Source organism: Oncorhynchus keta, chromosome 23, assembly GCF_023373465.1.
Source record: "Oncorhynchus keta strain PuntledgeMale-10-30-2019 chromosome 23, Oket_V2, whole genome shotgun sequence".
Classification (NCBI taxonomy): domain Eukaryota; kingdom Metazoa; phylum Chordata; class Actinopteri; order Salmoniformes; family Salmonidae; genus Oncorhynchus; species Oncorhynchus keta.
In genome coordinates this window covers 27,021,586-27,037,999 of record NC_068443.1, presented here as the reverse complement: position 1 = coordinate 27,037,999, position 16,414 = coordinate 27,021,586, and the positions used below count along the sequence as shown (strand labels likewise).

The 16,414-nt window shown below is 47.9% G+C and overlaps 1 protein-coding gene across 5 annotated transcripts in view; it reads left to right on the top strand.

The window, feature by feature from the left end:
• The window catches only part of LOC118402534 (zinc finger SWIM domain-containing protein 5-like), a 69,553-nt gene extending 57,160 nt beyond the window's left edge, over positions 1–12,393 (top strand). The window contains exons 5-13 of one of the 5 annotated variants that reach the window (XM_052476954.1): positions 165–290; positions 594–770; positions 1,242–1,433; positions 1,650–1,787; positions 4,817–5,074; positions 6,571–6,706; positions 7,927–8,084; positions 8,263–8,426; positions 8,547–12,393. In XM_052476954.1, coding sequence (XP_052332914.1) covers positions 165–290; positions 594–770; positions 1,242–1,433; positions 1,650–1,787; positions 4,817–5,074; positions 6,571–6,706; positions 7,927–8,084; positions 8,263–8,426; positions 8,547–9,491 — 2,294 coding nt within the window. In that variant the 3' untranslated portion in view covers positions 9,492–12,393. Of the gene's footprint in view, positions 1–164; positions 375–593; positions 771–1,241; positions 1,434–1,649; positions 1,788–4,816; positions 5,075–6,570; positions 6,707–7,926; positions 8,085–8,262; positions 8,427–8,546 lie in introns of all 5 variants that reach the window. The other 4 variants (XM_052476950.1, XM_052476953.1, XM_052476951.1 and 1 more) reach the window with 4 other exon arrangements.
• The last annotated feature ends 4,021 nt before the right edge of the window (positions 12,394–16,414 follow it).

Genomic DNA, 16,414 nt, shown 5'->3' with positions numbered 1-16,414 from the left:
CTTTCTGTATTGTATAGTTCCTCGACTCCTCCCTCCTCCATACCCAAATATACATTAACATAGGATAATTAACTGCTGTTATGGCTCCTTCTCCAGACCCAAGTGGTCAAACAATGGTTATTCCGCCCGGTGACCTTTGCCCCCCAACTTGTGTCCTTTCCCAGGTGCCCTGTGGGTGTGCATCGTGCTGAACCCGCACTGTAAGAGCGAGGAGAAGAGCGGCTGGCTGAAGCAGCTGAAGAAGTGGGGCGACATGGACATCTGTCCCCTGGAGGACGGCAACTACGGCAGTGAGTTGCCCAACATTACCAACGCTCTGCCACAGAGCAACCTCGCCCAGGGTCAGTCGCAGTCTGGAGCAGTGACACACACGGGTATACCTACACATAGAGTACTCACACTGGGCCTGTACACTTCCACTTGAGTTACAGCTACACCCCTTCGCTGTCCCAAACCATGGTTCTGATGCACTGTTTTTGTTGTCTTCAGATTTGGTTGTCTCTAGTAAAAGTAGTTCAACTCAAAATATCACTAATAGAAGGTATTTTTTTTTGCACTGTGCTCTGTCCCCCTCCCTGTGTGTCCCCCTCCAGACTCCCTGGCCCGGCCCAGACGGACCGTGTTCACGCGGGCCATGGAGGCCTGTGATCTCCACTGGCAGGACAGCCACCTGCAGAGGATCATCAGCTGTGACTACTACATGTCCCCAGCCTACCAGAGAGAGGGAGAGAGTCTGCTCTTCAACCCCCAGGGCCTGCCTCTATGGCTAGGTGAGAACTACACAACCAGATTCAATCTGGTCTGCACAGTACAAAGTCTTAGCAACTAGATGTTATATCAATCCCAGATGCTATTGGAAGGCCCTCTCAGTATATGTTTTTAAACCATATACACAGACACACGCACATACAATCTCGCACACAAACTGGCCCAGCTCCTGGCAGTTTAAGCTCTGTGCCATGATAGGGATCCGTTTGTTCAGTGCCAGATCTTGGGTTTGGGGCTCAAATGTTAGTCTCTGAACACCACCACTGTTTAGTGGTCTAAGCCTCCTGTAAATCCACTTCCACTGAATCCTGTAGCTGGAGTAAGCATGTTCTGGGGGAAGATTTGTCCTCATTATGCAACGTAAGCCTGGGTATCAGAGTCGTGGGTTTCTTTCTGCTGAGGCTGCATCCTGCCTGTCAGCCTGCCGGGACATTGTGTTGTGCTCAGCCCGTGTCATGTGATTTGTGCCCTAGATCACGTCCCCACGGCATGCGCGCGGGTCGATGCCCTGCGTTCCCATGGTTACCCCCGCGAGGCACTGCGGTTGGGCGTGGCCATCATCAACACCCTCCGGCTGCAGCAGCACCGCCAGCTGGACATCTACAAGCACCAAAAGAAAGGTAGCGCCCCCTGTCTGCCTGGAGACAGTTCACTGTTCTCATTAGGTGAGCCTCTGGGCCATACGTAACAGAATCATGGCATTTTAGAATACAATGTGCAGTATGTTGGTGTCATCTTGTTGTGTAGCCTATTGGGGCCCTGCATTTTTATATGGTTAGGAAAATATCCTAGCCCTACATAATCTGAATACTGTTCTACTTTTGTCCACGTGATAAGATGTATAGTATGATGCGGTCTGATCTTGTGCCTGTGTGTGTCAGAGCTGCTCCAGAAGGGGATGACCAGCACTACTAACCTGGAGGGCTGGGTGGGACACCCCCTGGATCCCATCGGCTGTCTGTTCACCACCCTCACTGAGACCTGCCGGGTAGAGGACGACAACGCAATGGACACTGGAGGTACGCATCTGGCCAGGCCCGGGCCTACCCAGGCAACGTTTACATTTCACTTCAATCGAACTGGTTAACATGGTGTCAGTCCAGCAACCACAACTGATCACCCATACAGTACAGTCCCATACAATTTGGCCAAGGCAACCAGCAACCATTTCACTCAACTTAAACCAAACTGGTCAAAATGTTTTATTTTGTCCCAAAACGAATCGATTGCAAAGTCACCCATTCAGTCCAGTCCTGGTCTGTCACCCTCCTCATGGTCCTCTTGTAAGCAGCCCTGAGATGAATGGCTGTGCTGCAGAAAGGTCATCCAGCCTACACAGTGCTGGAAAATGGATCAAGTCCAACAACATGTGCATTCCATACATTCTTTAGCCCAGCCAAACAGAGAGCAGGGATTTGATACGGCCTATTGTGACAAACCTACAGGGAGGCATTGTGTGCCGGAACAATCCTGGCGAGTGGTATGGTGTTTTGGGTGGGCAGAGTGTGTTAGAGAGAGAGTGTGTTAGAGAGAGAGTGTGTTAGAGAGAGAGTGTGTTAGAGAGAGAGTGTGTTAGAGAGAGAGTGTGTTAGAGAGAGAGTGTGTTAGAGAGAGAGTGTGTTAGAGAGAGAGTGTGTTAGAGAGAGAGTGTGTTAGAGAGAGAGTGTGTTAGAGAGAGAGTGTGTTAGAGAGAGTGTGTTAGAGAGAGTGTGTTAGAGAGAGTGTGTTAGAGAGAGTGTGTTAGAGAGAGTGTGTTAGAGAGAGAGTGTGTTAGAGAGAGTGTGTTAGAGAGAGTGTGTTAGAGAGAGTGTGTTAGAGAGAGTGTGTTAGAGAGAGTGTGTGTGTCGGAGAGAGTGTGTGTGTGTCGGAGAGAGTGTGTGTGTGTCGGAGAGAGTGTGTGTGTGTCGGAGAGAGTGTGTGTGTGTCGGAGAGAGTGTGTGTGTGTCGGAGAGAGTGTGTGTGTGTCGGAGAGAGTGTGTGTGTGGGAGAGAGTGTGTGTGTGTCGGGAGAGAGTGTGTGTGTGTCGGAGAGAGTGTGTGTGTGTCGGAGAGAGTGTGTGTGTGTCGGAGAGTGTGTGTGTGTGTGTCGGAGAGTGTGTGTGTGTGGGGGAGTGTGTGTGTCGGAGAGAGTGTGTGTGTGTGTGTCGGAGAGAGTGTGTGAGTGTGTGTGTCGGAGAGAGTGTGTGTGTCGGGAGAGAGTGTGTGTGTCGGAGAGTGTGTGTGTGTCGGAGAGAGTGTGTGTGTGTCGGGAGAGTGTGTGTGTGTGTCGGAGAGAGTGTGTGTGTGTCGGAGAGAGTGTGTGTGTGTCGGGAGAGTGTGTGTGTCGGGAGAGTGTGTGTGTCGGAGAGAGAGTGTGTGTGTCGGAGAGAGAGTGTGTGTGTCGGAGAGAGAGTGTGTGTGTCGGAGGAGAGTGTTAGAGAGAGAGAGTGAGAGTGTTAGAGAGAGAGAGTGAGAGTGTTAGAGAGAGAGAGTGAGAGTGTTAGAGAGAGAGAGAGAGTGAGAGAGTGTGTGTGTGTGTTAGAGAGAGAGAGAGAGAGAGAGAGAGAGAGAGAGTGTGAGTGTGTGTGTGTTAGAGAGAGAGAGAGAGAGAGAGAGTGTGTGTGTGTGAGAGAGAGAGAGAGAGAGAGAGTGTGTGTGTTAGAGAGACCAAGAGAGGGAGCGAGGAAGTGTGTGGCTTATGGCTTATAGGGCCGTCATCATCACAGTCCTTTGTTTGGTTCTGGTGAGTAGCTGGAAACATCTGGTATGGAGGCCGGACTTAACTTGAATTCTGACCAATCAGGGAGCAGCTGTCCACAGTCTTTACACATCAGCAGAGCCTGAGCCATAACATTGGAGGGAGAGAAACATGGAGGGAAACTACTGTGGTTGCCGTATGAGAACAAACTCAGGTCGCCCGGGATTCCACATGGTTAAATCCACCTTGGCACTGACCTCACACAACACATGCCAAAAAACCTAGAAGCCCAAGGCTTACGTCCACTCATATCAAACCTCCTTCGCATCGAGTTAGCAACTCCTATGGACAAAGAAGTTCTATAGCATCTATCCAGTGTTGCCTAAAACGTGTTTGTATATTTTTTGAAGTAGATGGGTACAGTACGTAGATGGGTACAGTACGTAGATGGGTACAGTACGTAGAGGGGTACAGTACATAGAGGGGTACAGTACATAGAGGGGTACAGTACATAGAGGGGTACAGTACATAGAGGGGTACAGTACATATACAGCGTAAATGGGTCAGACCTACATGTAATATGAGAGATCAAATATTTCCAGAGGCATGACAACAAAGCGGCGTGTTATTGAAAAGCTCCTGGACGCTCCATTGGTGACTAGAGGTTGTTTTGATCCAGAGGCATGAAGGGAAAAACACTGATATCCTCTCCCCTCCCCCTGTAATAAACAGGATTGTCATAGGGGGGAGGGATAATTTGCCAGGGGGATTTAAGCGTAAGCCGGCCGTGGGTTGGATCTTAGTTCCTGTCAGCAGATGTTAGTGTTTTTCTGGGACCTCAGGGACACCTCTGGTGCTGCCTGGCATCCACAGCTGCCTGGGGAGGAGAAGTGGAGCTAGGGAGAGGTTCCTGTAGATGTGGCCACGAACTGCTCCTCGTTGCGACTCACCTTGTCCTGGGCATAGAGGTTCCTGTAGATGTGGAGCTAGAGAGAGGTTCCTGTAGATGTGGAGCTAGAGAGAGGTTCCTGTAGATGTGGAGCTAGAGAGAGGTTCCTGTAGATGTGGAGCTAGAGAGAGGTTCCTGTAGATGTGGAGCTAGAGAGAGGTTCCTGTAGATGTGGAGCTAGAGAGAGGTTCCTGTCTGTGGCAGCTGCTTTCCACACCCAGCACCTTACAGGCAAAAAAAAAAACAGACAGCCGTTTTGGATTAGTGTTAGCTTCTAGCAATGTCTCATAACCCTGCTAGATCATTGTTGCAATTGACAATTGGTTCTAATTGACCGAAACTTTTGAACAAAGGTTTAGTAGAGTGAAGTCTCACTTCCATGACCATCCGTGTAAACTAAAAACCTCTCTTTTGTCTCTTCAGACTCTGGAGAGCCCAAGCCGCCTGTGTACCATCATGTGCCCGTGTGGGGTTGCCCGGATGGCGGGGAGTCCTACCTGGCACTGGCCCTGGAGGTGGCGCTGATGGGCATGGGGCAGCAGCGTGTGATGCCTGAAGGTCTCTATGCCCAGGACAAGGTGTGTCGGAACGAGGAGCAGATCGTGGCCAAGCTGCAGGAGATGGAGTTGGATGATCTGCTGGTCCAGACGCTGAGGAAACAGGCTATCCTCCTACTGGAAGGTATGAAGGCTATTTGTATTATATTATTGTCCTCCACTTGTCTCATTTCATTGTCTATCTTCTCTGTTGCCTTCAATCTCCCTCACTCACTTGTCCTCTCCCGCGGTCTCACTTGTCCTCTCCCGCGGTCTCACTTGTCCTCTCCCGCGGTCTCACTTGTCCTCTCCCGCGGTCTCACTTGTCCTCTCCCGCGGTCTCACTTGTCCTCTCCCGCGGTCTCACTTGTCCTCTCCCGCGGTCTCACTTGTCCTCTCCCGCGGTCTCACTTGTCCTCTCCCGCGGTCTCACTTGTCCTCTCCCGCGGTCTCACTTGTCCTCTCTCCTCGCGGTCTCACTTGTCCTCACCCCCTGCCTCTATCTCACCCTTTCTCTTTAGCTGTCATCCCTCTCTCCCACCTGGTCTCATGTCACCCTTTCTCTTTTGTCCCATCCCTCCCCCTGGTCTCACTTGTCCTCTCCCGCGGTCTCACTTTTGTCCTCTCCCTGCCTCTATCTCATGGTCTCACTGTCCCATCCCCTCTCCCACCTGGCTCTATCTCTCACTTGTCCCATCCCCTCTCCCACCGGTCTCACCCTTTCTCTTTTGTCCTCTCTCTCCCTCCCTGCCTCTATCTCATGTCTCAGCTGTCCCATCCCTCCTCCCTCCCTGCCTCGGTCTCACTTTAGCTGTCCATCCCTCTCTCCCCCTGGCTCTATCTCATGGTCTCACTAGCTGTCCCATCCCTCTCTCCCACCTGGCTCTATCTCTCACTTTAGCTGTCCCATCCCTCTCTCCCTCCCTGCCTCTATCTCTCACCCTTTCTCTTTAGCTGTCCCATCCCTCCTCCCACCTGGCTCTATCTCTCACCCTTTCTCTTGTCCTCTCCCCTGGTCTCACTGTCATCCTAGCATCCCTCTGTCCCATTCTATTCATGTCACCCTTTCTCTTTCTCCCATCCCTCTCTCCCTCCCTGCCTCTATCTCCTCACCCTCTTTAGCGCCTCCCCTCCCTCCCTGCCTCTATCTCATGTCACCCTTTCTCTTTAGCTGTCCCATCCCTCTCTCCCACCTGGCTCCCCTCCACTGGTCCTGCCTCGCAACACCCAGCTGAAAATGGATCTCAACCCTGGCCTTTTAACACGGTCTAACCCCCTTTCTCCTGCTTCCCCATGCTAGCTATGCTATAGCCCTCCCCCATCTGGGGCTTTAGGGAAATGTTTGCGGTGTAATCCTAGAGCAGACATCTGTCGCTGCTAGGGAGGAGAGATTTGGTTAATACCCAATAGGCAGTGAGTGTATGGTTTGCTGTCTGCTCTGTCGCCCCCATCAGGTTGGGAGAGGTATAACCTAATATTGCTTTTATTCACTGCTCTACTTTGAGCCATTAGCTGTTTATACTGGTATACTTTGAATATTAATAAAAAAACTGAGCCAAATCATAAGTGTGTGTGGCTGGACTCCAAGATATGAATGACGGTGACATGTACTTTGTGACAACTCTCCGTCTGTGTGTTCAGGGGGTCCGTTCAGTGGCCTGGGTGAAGTCATCCACAGGGAAAGCGTTCCCATGCACACCTTTGCCAAGTACCTGTTCTCAGCCCTGCTTCCCCACGACACAGACCTGGCCTACAAACTAGCACTGCGGGCCATGAGGTAAGATCCCCCAACCTACATTCATATCCAACCCTATTCAGGCTCATTGCTCTGTTTCAAACACCTGTATGTGTCTCTGGCATTCAAAACCATTTAGCTATTACAAAAAGAACACACCATTTGACTATTAACACTTAGAAACGTATCATGTTTTATTGTCAACATCATGTGATGCGTCTATCTGGCTGCGTCACAGTGTCAGAGTCCTAGACATTCAAACCAGTAGATAAATGATAGCGCTGACGTCATCCACATGAACTCCTGAGGAAAACTCCCGAGGGCGCCTGAAGTCGGAAGGATTTTAATTTGACCGTAACTAGCAAAGAGTCATTGTCGACGTGGTCGTTTGAATCCTGCCGGAGTCGACCGGGAGCCTCTTCGTAGCCTGCCTGGCCCGTGATTGGTCTGTGTCACAGCACGCGGTCCTGTGTGATGAAAATTGAGTAGTCAGAGAGGATGACTATTTAATGAAATATCTCCATTTGAAGCAACTTCACCGTGGGCATCAAACTTAATAATATATTTTAGAGCCCAAAACTGCTGTCAAAATGATTTTATTTGGGCCGTTCTGGCGATCATCATTTATATAGGCTTTTTATGGCAGTCCAGGGCTTTTGGCACTGCTAGGTTGCTATGCATTAGCCGACCAGCCGAGCTCATGACTTCACACACCAGACCGGACACTGGGGGCTCCCTCCCTCTACTTGTATCTATATATTGAGAGGCTGGATGATGAATCCCTATGACTGAATAATCCCCATCTGTACTGCGGTATGATTATCCTGCTGAGATTCCTCAGGGTCCTGGCTAATACACAATCCATAACGGGGCTTAGGGCTGCACACAAGCACACACGTGCAAGCTCGGATGTACACACATTCGTGCATATGTAGACGGGGGGACCTCTAATGCAGCTATACAGACTGGTGTGTGTTTCAGAGACCTCTAATGCAGCTATACAGACTGGTGTGTGTTTCAGAGACCTCTAATGCAGCTATACAGACTGGTGTGTGTTTCAGAGACCTCTAATGCAGCTATACAGACTGGTGTGTGTTTCAGAGACCTCTAATGCAGCTATACAGACTTGAGATGGGACGAGGCAGTGTAATAATGCTGTAGGCTTGGAAACCTTTTTTACAGTTCAATATTGAATAGGAAACTTTTTCTTTATCATAATAACTCATCTCATCACTCTCTGTCTCTCTGTGTGTGTCCTCTAGGCTCCCTGTGTTAGAGTCGACTGGTCCCTCGGGAGACTTGGGTCACCCCCACCATGGCATCAGCATGGTGCCCAGCCGCTACCCGCGCTGGTTCACCCTGGGACACCTGGAGTCTCAGCAGTGTGAGCTGGCCTCCACCATGCTCACCGCAGCCAAAGGTCAGCTCAGCTCTAGTTACAACAATGCGCACACACACCCAAAACATTTAACCACGCCACTACCAGATAAACACTCCCAAGGACTTGTCCACCACTACAGAACACCACAGTACACATACAAACTGTTGGATGACAAATGTTGTTTTTCAATCTAATACTCTGTTGTTTGTACCTCCAGGAGATATGTTGAGATTGCGGACGGTGCTGGAGGCCATCCAGAAGAACATCCACTCCTCCTCCCTCATCTTCAAACTGGCCCAGGATGCTTTCAAGATCGCCACTCCGGCTGACAACCCCCCAGACATCACCCTGCTCAATGTAGCTCTGGAGCTGGGCCTGCAGGTACTGATGGCTAGATGGATAGTAAGCAGTGTGTGACATTGAAAAAATGTGCTGGTGGGTGTTGAAATACTGTGCATCCTGCCTTGTCTGACGGGTTTCAACATGTCTCTCTCTCTGCAGGTAATGAGGATGACTCTGTCTACTCTGAACTGGAGACGCAGGGAGATGGTGCGCTGGCTGGTCACCTGTGCCACAGAGGTGGGTCTGCGTGCGCTGGTGAGCATCCTCCAGAGCTGGTACACCCTGTTCACCCCCACTGAGGCCACCAGCATCGTCGCAGCCACCGTCATGTCCCACAACACCATCCTGCGCCTCAGCCTGGACTACCCCCAGAGAGAGGAGTTGGCTAGCTGCGCCCGGACGCTGGCCCTGCAGTGTGCCATGAAGGACCCCCAGAACTGCGCCCTCTCGGCCCTCACGCTCTGCGAGAAGGACCACATCGCCTTCGAGACGGCCTACCAGATCGTCATCGACGCAGCATCAACAGGCATGACGTACTCTCAGCTGTTCACCATCGCCCGCTACATGGAGCACCGCGGCTACCCGCTTCGAGCCTTCAAGCTGGCCTCGCTGGCCATGACCCACCTCAACCTGGCCTACAACCAGGACACCCACCCAGCCATCAACGACGTGCTCTGGGCCTGCGCCCTGTCCCACTCGCTGGGCAAGAACGAGCTGGCCGCCATCATCCCCCTGGTGGTGAAGAGCGTGCACTGCGCCACCGTGCTCTCGGACATCCTGCGTCGCTGCACCATGACGGCCCCGGGCCTGGCCGGTATCCCCGGGCGACGGAACTCTGGGAAGCTCATGTCCACGGACAAGGCTCCGCTCCGGCAGCTGCTGGACGCCACTATCAGCGCCTACATCAACACAACCCACTCCCGGCTCACTCACATCAGCCCCAGACACTACGGAGAGTTCATAGAGTTCCTCAGTAAGGCCAGAGAGACCTTCCTACTGGCCCAGGACGGACACATCCAGTTTGCCCAGTTTATAGACAACCTCAAACAGATCTACAAGGGCAAGAAGAAACTCATGATGTTGGTACGGGAACGCTTCGGCTGACCCCTGGGGTTCCCCCAACAGGACAGGCAATATGGGGAGCTCCTTTTATTTCCATTTAATCATTTATTTAAGTTTTCATTTCCATTTCTTTTGTCATTTCCGTGTCAAATACTATATTTGTCTGGGGGGTTGTCAGTTCTGTCTTCTTCTTGTGAGCGACAACCAATGTTTGTTCGCAATGTTACTCTGCTAGGTAAAGACTGCAGAGGGGGGTCTGAATACAAAAACGTTTGAAAAAGATTATGATAATGATGAAAAAACATTGAGGTGGCAAATGATGAAAAACCAAATGATGTATAGGGTATTTTGAGCCAGGGAATGATGTCTGCTGTGGTGAGATACGAGTGGTTTTTGAAGGAAAGAAAACCTGTCATTCCAAAAACACTGACTCACATAGTGTTGACTTACTGTTATACCTCGATCGTATTCCAAGGGTCAGCTTGAAACTTTCCCTGTTAAAAGGCCTCGTTTCAAGGCATTATGTGTGGAGGAGGTGGAATGCTGAACTTGGATCTGTCAGGTCCAGGAGCCAAGCCTAAATATGCCAGACTCATCAGGTACATACAGAGTCCTCCTCACATATCTCTCACATATTCTCTACCGCCTTTCCTGAGTGTAGCCTGATCCATTTGTCTGGTATCTCCTATTTCTAGTGAAAAGGTACCTTTCAAAAAGAGACCGATGTACAGAGAGAGAGAGAGAGGTTGCGGCAGATTGGTATTTGGATTCGGTCACGGAAAGATGGATTGACTAGCCTGAGAGTGATACTGCCACTGTGGGTTTGGGTCTGTGAGGAGTGGCTTGTGTTAGAGTTTGGGTTTATAACATGTGGAAATACCATTGCTGAAAAACATCTTGTATCTTTTAAAGCAAAACGTGTATGAACGTGTACTTTTTGACAACATGCCTTGGTGTAGCCGTTTGGGGTTAGTATTCCACATACAAGCCTAAATATAACTAACTATCAACCTCTCAGACCCTGTGGGGAAAGTTTTATATTAGCCATAGTATTATTGTTATACAAGCACTTCATAAATGTCATGTACTCTCGACACCATTCTGTCTGCTTGAGCAATTATTTATCAATCATTAGAACCATCTGTGTGTGAATGAATACTAGGAATACAAACAGCATAACTATATTTAACATGCAAAAATAGGAATATTAGACACAGACATTTGAGGATAAATGTTGAGGCTATGAAAAGCGTTCTGTGTCAGCTTCCACATTCCAGGTGACCTAGGGCCACAGAAGTCCACCGTCTGTCTGGCGTAGTAGTGCAGTAAAGAAACGACGACAGAAAAGAGAAAAGAGATGCTCAACTCAGTTCTCAGGGAATCACTTAAAGAAACAAAAACAACCACAAAAAGTAGTAGCATAAAGCATTTAAGATATTGTAAATATGAAAGTGTCCATTAAGAAAATTGTAAAGTTATAATTATTTATGATAACTGTGTGTTTTTTGTTTTTGTGGGATACTTGAATGTGTTGTGGGCTGGGAATGTGAGGGCAGTTAGATGAAAATGCATTTCTCAGGTGCTCCTGTGTACATTTCTCTGAATTTTGAGTCGTTTTTTTTATTTTATTTGTATGTTTTGTTTAGTTTTTGCAGTGTTTTCTAAGAGGAAGCATGTTATTTTCGAAATTAGAAAAGCAGGCATACCATTATGAACAGAAAGCAACCCGACTATGCAGAAAACACTTGGTGGTTTGGTCCCCTTCTCTGGAGTCACCCAGACGAATGTCTGAGAGGGGGCTCGCCACTATCCTAAAGAGAACAGACGAGGCAAGACACGGCATGTTTGTATTCGTAAGTAGCCTGCACATGCTGCAAATTGGGACGGACGTTGCCTTTGACCAATTTAATGTACAATTTCTCTCTTTGGACTTACGCCTTTAGTGTCTTCTCAAAGAACCCGTGTCAGCGCCTGACATGGTAACGAGAGTTTAAGGAAAACAATGGTCCAAAACAAATGAAAATAAAAACCCTGCATGCCCCACGCAAAATAAGGAACTAGCAGAGAATATGAGTGGGGGGAGTCTGTTTTAACAACCTCTATCGTCCTCCCGTGTATTTCGTCATGCTTTTAAGCCTATTCTGTTCACTTCACCTGAACGACCATGGCTCTTAACCTACAACCCCTACAGAGCTGTTGAGTTATTCTGCTCCTTCCTTCCTTCCATCGCTGGTCTTTATTCCTTCTCTTTTAAAAAGATGTTAACTTCCTCCCAAACGTTAGTCACAGGATACAGTAAGACTGCAGCGCTGCCTGTACCAGTGCCATATGCACCACGACATAACACCTGCTTTCCAAACCAGCCTCCTCTGTTTTTGTCATTCACTTAGCTGCCACAAATATGAACCACTACTTGAATCTGAGATTTGTGAGTTACAACGAGTGGACAAAACAAGATTGCAGTTTAATGTAAACCTGCCTGTTATATATATACACACACGTCAAACAACAAGCATTTTCTGTCGCTGAAGTAGTTGGTTCTACGGCATTGCAAAAAAAATGGGGGACATCCTCTGGCTTTTAATTTCTCTCTCCCATACTCTGTGTTAACTGTACCAGTGTTTTGACCTGGCACTAGAATTTACAAGGAAGTAATCATCACTGGTAGATTGTTCACTAGTTAATCTACGGTTTGATTCTTTTATTTTTATTTAAGGGAAAGTGTTTGTTGCCTCTTTGTGCTACTGATTTATAAAAAAATTATAAAAAAAGGTATCCAGTATTTGTTGCCACAGAAGTATAGTTTATCAACAGTTTGTTTGTGCAACCTCTTGAGCTAATGTCTATAAAACAATTTATTACTATTTATGTAACGCTACTACCATTTTATATCATTTGTGTTGGAATCTCAGTGCTTTTCTATGAATAAAGTGTGAAACACGTATATTGACTCCTGCTACTTTCTAAAAACGGTCTTCTCTCACTTTAGGTGCCACTCTATTCCTGTCGGTGTAGTTGTGATTTCTCCTCTAATAAGACTCTCTATCCCATCTATCTCATTGCAATTCTCATTCATTAGGGCATTCAGGGAGCCAAACCTGTGAATCAGGTCATAAAGAATCCTAAGTGTGTGTGAGAGGCAGGCAGCACGTCTCCAGCCCAGATTGATTGCCTCTCTAAATGAGCTTATTAATTATCGCAGCAGACAGCTCACAACTGTCCGATTCCCATTCTGTTCTTAATATAACACCACCTCAATTTGTTCTGTTACCTCCTACACATGGGATTGGACTGACAGTGAATTCTATGAATCGGTTTTGGGATTCAGTGGTGACCAAAAACCGGAATATATGTTGGCTGATATTGAATGTGCTGCATGTGCTTGTTGACTGACAGGTTGGTTTAGCTCTAATTTTATCCTGGGTTAAAGGTAGGGGTGGGTTTTTTTTGCTGCTGCTGTACGAGCCAATCTGTTACAACTGTAAACACCATGAAAACCAAATGTCAGAGTGATTGGTACGCTGGGTGGTGATGCTGTCAACAAGCCCAATACTCTTCGGACCTGCTTGTACAAACTACACGGCTTCTCCCCTGGCCTATCCATGGGGGAGTGCTTCACAGATGGGCTCTGTCATTGTGTTTTGGACAGGGAGCACAGAGTTTGCCTGCTGAAATATGGATGGCGGCTGGGCCCCCCTGCTCCACTGGGGAGTGTTTGTGCTCCTGTAGAGGGGGGTGATTTAGCTGAAGTGACATGTAGGGAAGAGACAGACGAGTAATTGGCTCCCCCACCTTGCTGTGTGGTTCCTGTGTCGGCTGCTGAGGCTGTCAGCTGGGGGAAAGAGTGGAGAGAACAGGCATCGATGTGAGACGAATGCTGGGATGCACCAGATTGCTTGTGGTCCTGAAGGCAGGTGCTTCGTTCGAACACTAGGGTTGCGCTGTATGTTTATTAGTAAACAATTGGTCAGTCGAACCCCAGCAAGGACCAACAGGTGGAGGAAATTCCTCCGGTGGCCAAGTCCACCTCCAAATTGGCACAAACTCATGCTCGAGAGCACTCTGACTGTGTCTGTCTATGAACTGTTTGGCAGGTGAGTCTTAAGTTCTCTCTCTCTCTCTTGGATGGTAGGTTGTGCTGTCAGCATTAACAAACATCTTGTTCTTCAGGGAGCTGATTTGGAGAGCTTTGTCCTGCCGCTCTGGCTTTCTAACATCCCTCAGTAATTGGGGTGTGTGAGAGGCTGGGTGGGGTGAAGGAGGGATCAGGGAGGAAGGCGCTTGGGGGAGAGCTAATGAAAAGGAGTAACTGCAGTGGCCTTATGATTCTATCCATTCCAAATGATTCTTTCTTTGGATCATTTTGGATTGGATTAAATCCTTTATTGAGAAATGCTTGGGTGTGGGGACTGGGGAGATGAATGACTGGTCTTAGCTGTGGAACAATAGAGATGATGGTGATGGATGAGTCAAGGCTGGACCACAGGGAGTTAGGCTCCCTCTGATAGTATCTGTGTCATCCAGCTCCACCATCATTTGGCTCCATGTTAACTAGTGATAAGGTGACAGGAACAAACAGCACATTACTCTCTGACCAAGTTGGACTGACAAGCATATTTCTTTCAACGCCCACTTTGTGTAATGGCACAACTCATACAGTGTGAATATATTACAAAGATTAAGGTTTACAAGGGACAGTGACCTTAACACAATGACATGTCAGTGGCTTTCTAAAGCGCAGGTCACAAGATGGAATCCACACGAAGGCTGCGTACTGACAGTGCCAATATCACATTCCCACAAAATATTGTCTTCACTTTTTCCATAGCGGCTACAGTATGAAACATTGGAGCCAGCCAGCGACTCCTCACTGAGAAGTCTGATGTGGGCTTCTCCATTGGCCTATGTTAATATTTCAAATCAATCACAGTCTACGGCAGCACATACGATAAAGCACTGATGGTGCCAGTCCCTGACAAATGATGTACAGCCTGCTGTCTCCAGGAGCAGATTGGATTTTCAGGCCTGCTGATTTGCTGAGAGATTGTGCCTGAGACCCCCACAATCCATCCCCTTGGTCCTCTTTGTAAGGAGGCCTTGAGGTTTTTTTTTTAAGCACCAGATTCATTGTTTCATTTAAAAAATGCCTGAAAAGCCCATGACGTAAAGCATGCACATGGGGAGAAACAAGAAAACATAGCCTTGCTCTACTTGGTCCTTAAACAGCGAAGTGTAAAATGATAGCACTGATCAGCAAATGAATTGTTTTTTTATTTTGCTGTTTGGGTCCAGCTGAAAAGGAGTGTGCCACCGCCGCGGCTTGAGGGTCAGACATCAAGCCAATCAGGAGACTCCTAGGCAGAGCTACTTCCTCTATCAATGTTTCACACAGTAAATCAAGGAGCATCCGTGAAGGACAACTAACCAAAACGTGATGCAGTTTTGTGGAATCCTATGCCCACAATTCCAACAACAAAAACAACTGGATTTGTACCACTCTACTTATCTCTAGTGCTTTAGCTTCCTTTCAGAGAAAAACACCCATTGGGATTAACTGTCTTTATTCCTCGTGTAAATATCAGTCTGTAATGATAATCATTTCCTTTTAAACCAAAATAAGTAATACAATTAAGCCATTTTTTATATGCCTGTTCAAAATGGAAACAAATTAAGTCTGGATAGATTTGTTCGGGAAATGGTGAAACAAAATCATGTACAGTGTGCCAACCATACCCATCCCCGACTCCCAGTCCCTCACTACATCCCCGACTCCCTCACTACAGCCCCGACTCCCAGCCCCTCACTACATCCCCGACTCCCAGCCCCTCACTACACTACTAAGTATAATTACAAGCATTTCACAAGTGTCAAAAGATTTGGACAATTACATGAAGTTAATGCAAAGAGTCAATATTTGCAGTGTTGACCCTACTTTTTCAAGACCTCTGCAATCTGCCCTGGCATGCTGTCAATTAACTTCTGGGCCACATCCTGACTAATGGCAGTCCATTCTTGCATAATCAATGCTTGGAGTTTGTCAGGATTTGTGGGTTTTTGTTTGTCCACCCGCCATCCTCCAAAAGTCTTCGCCTCACTGTGCATGCAGATGCCCTCACACCTGCCTGCTGCCATTCCTGAGCAAGTTCTGTACTGGTGGTGCTCCGATCCCGCAGCTGAATCAATTTTAGGAGGCGGTCCTGGCGCTTGCGGGACTTTCTTGGGTGCCCTGAAGCCTTCTTCACAACAATTGAACCGCTCTCCTTGAGGTTCTTGATGATCCGATAAATGGTTGATTTAGGTGTAAACTTACTGTCAGCAATATCCTTGCCTGTGAAGCCCTTTTTGTGCAAAGCAATGATGACGGCACATGTTTCCTTGCAGGTAACCATGGTTGACAGAGGAAGAACAATGATTCCAAGCACCACCCTCCTTTTGAAGCTTCCAGTCTGTTATTCGAACTCAATCAGCATGACAGAGTGATCTCCAGCCTTGTCCTCATCAACACTCACACCTGTGTTAACAAGAAAATCACTGACATGATGTCAGCTGGTATTTTTGTGGCAGGGCTGAAATGCAGTGGAAATGTTTTTTTGAGGATTCAGTTCATTTGCATGGCAAAGAGGGACTTGCAATTCATCTGATCATTCTTCATAACATTCAGGAGTATATGCAAATTGCCATCATACAAACTGAGGCAGCAGACTGAAAATGTATATTTGTGTCATTCTCAAAACTTTTGGCCACGACTGTACATCTCATTCGTCATTTAAGAGTTTCCCCTGATAATCTCAAGCACCAGTGGTATAGTGGTAGATGTGTGGACATAGGATTGGAAATTCATCTCAAATTGGGAGCTTCCCTTGAGAGCTTTGGTGAACTGCAGTGGTCCAAATCTATGGAGCACAACAAGCTGAACCAACAGTCCTGGATGAAGGCTTTTGACTGAATAAAAACAAAGAGCGAAA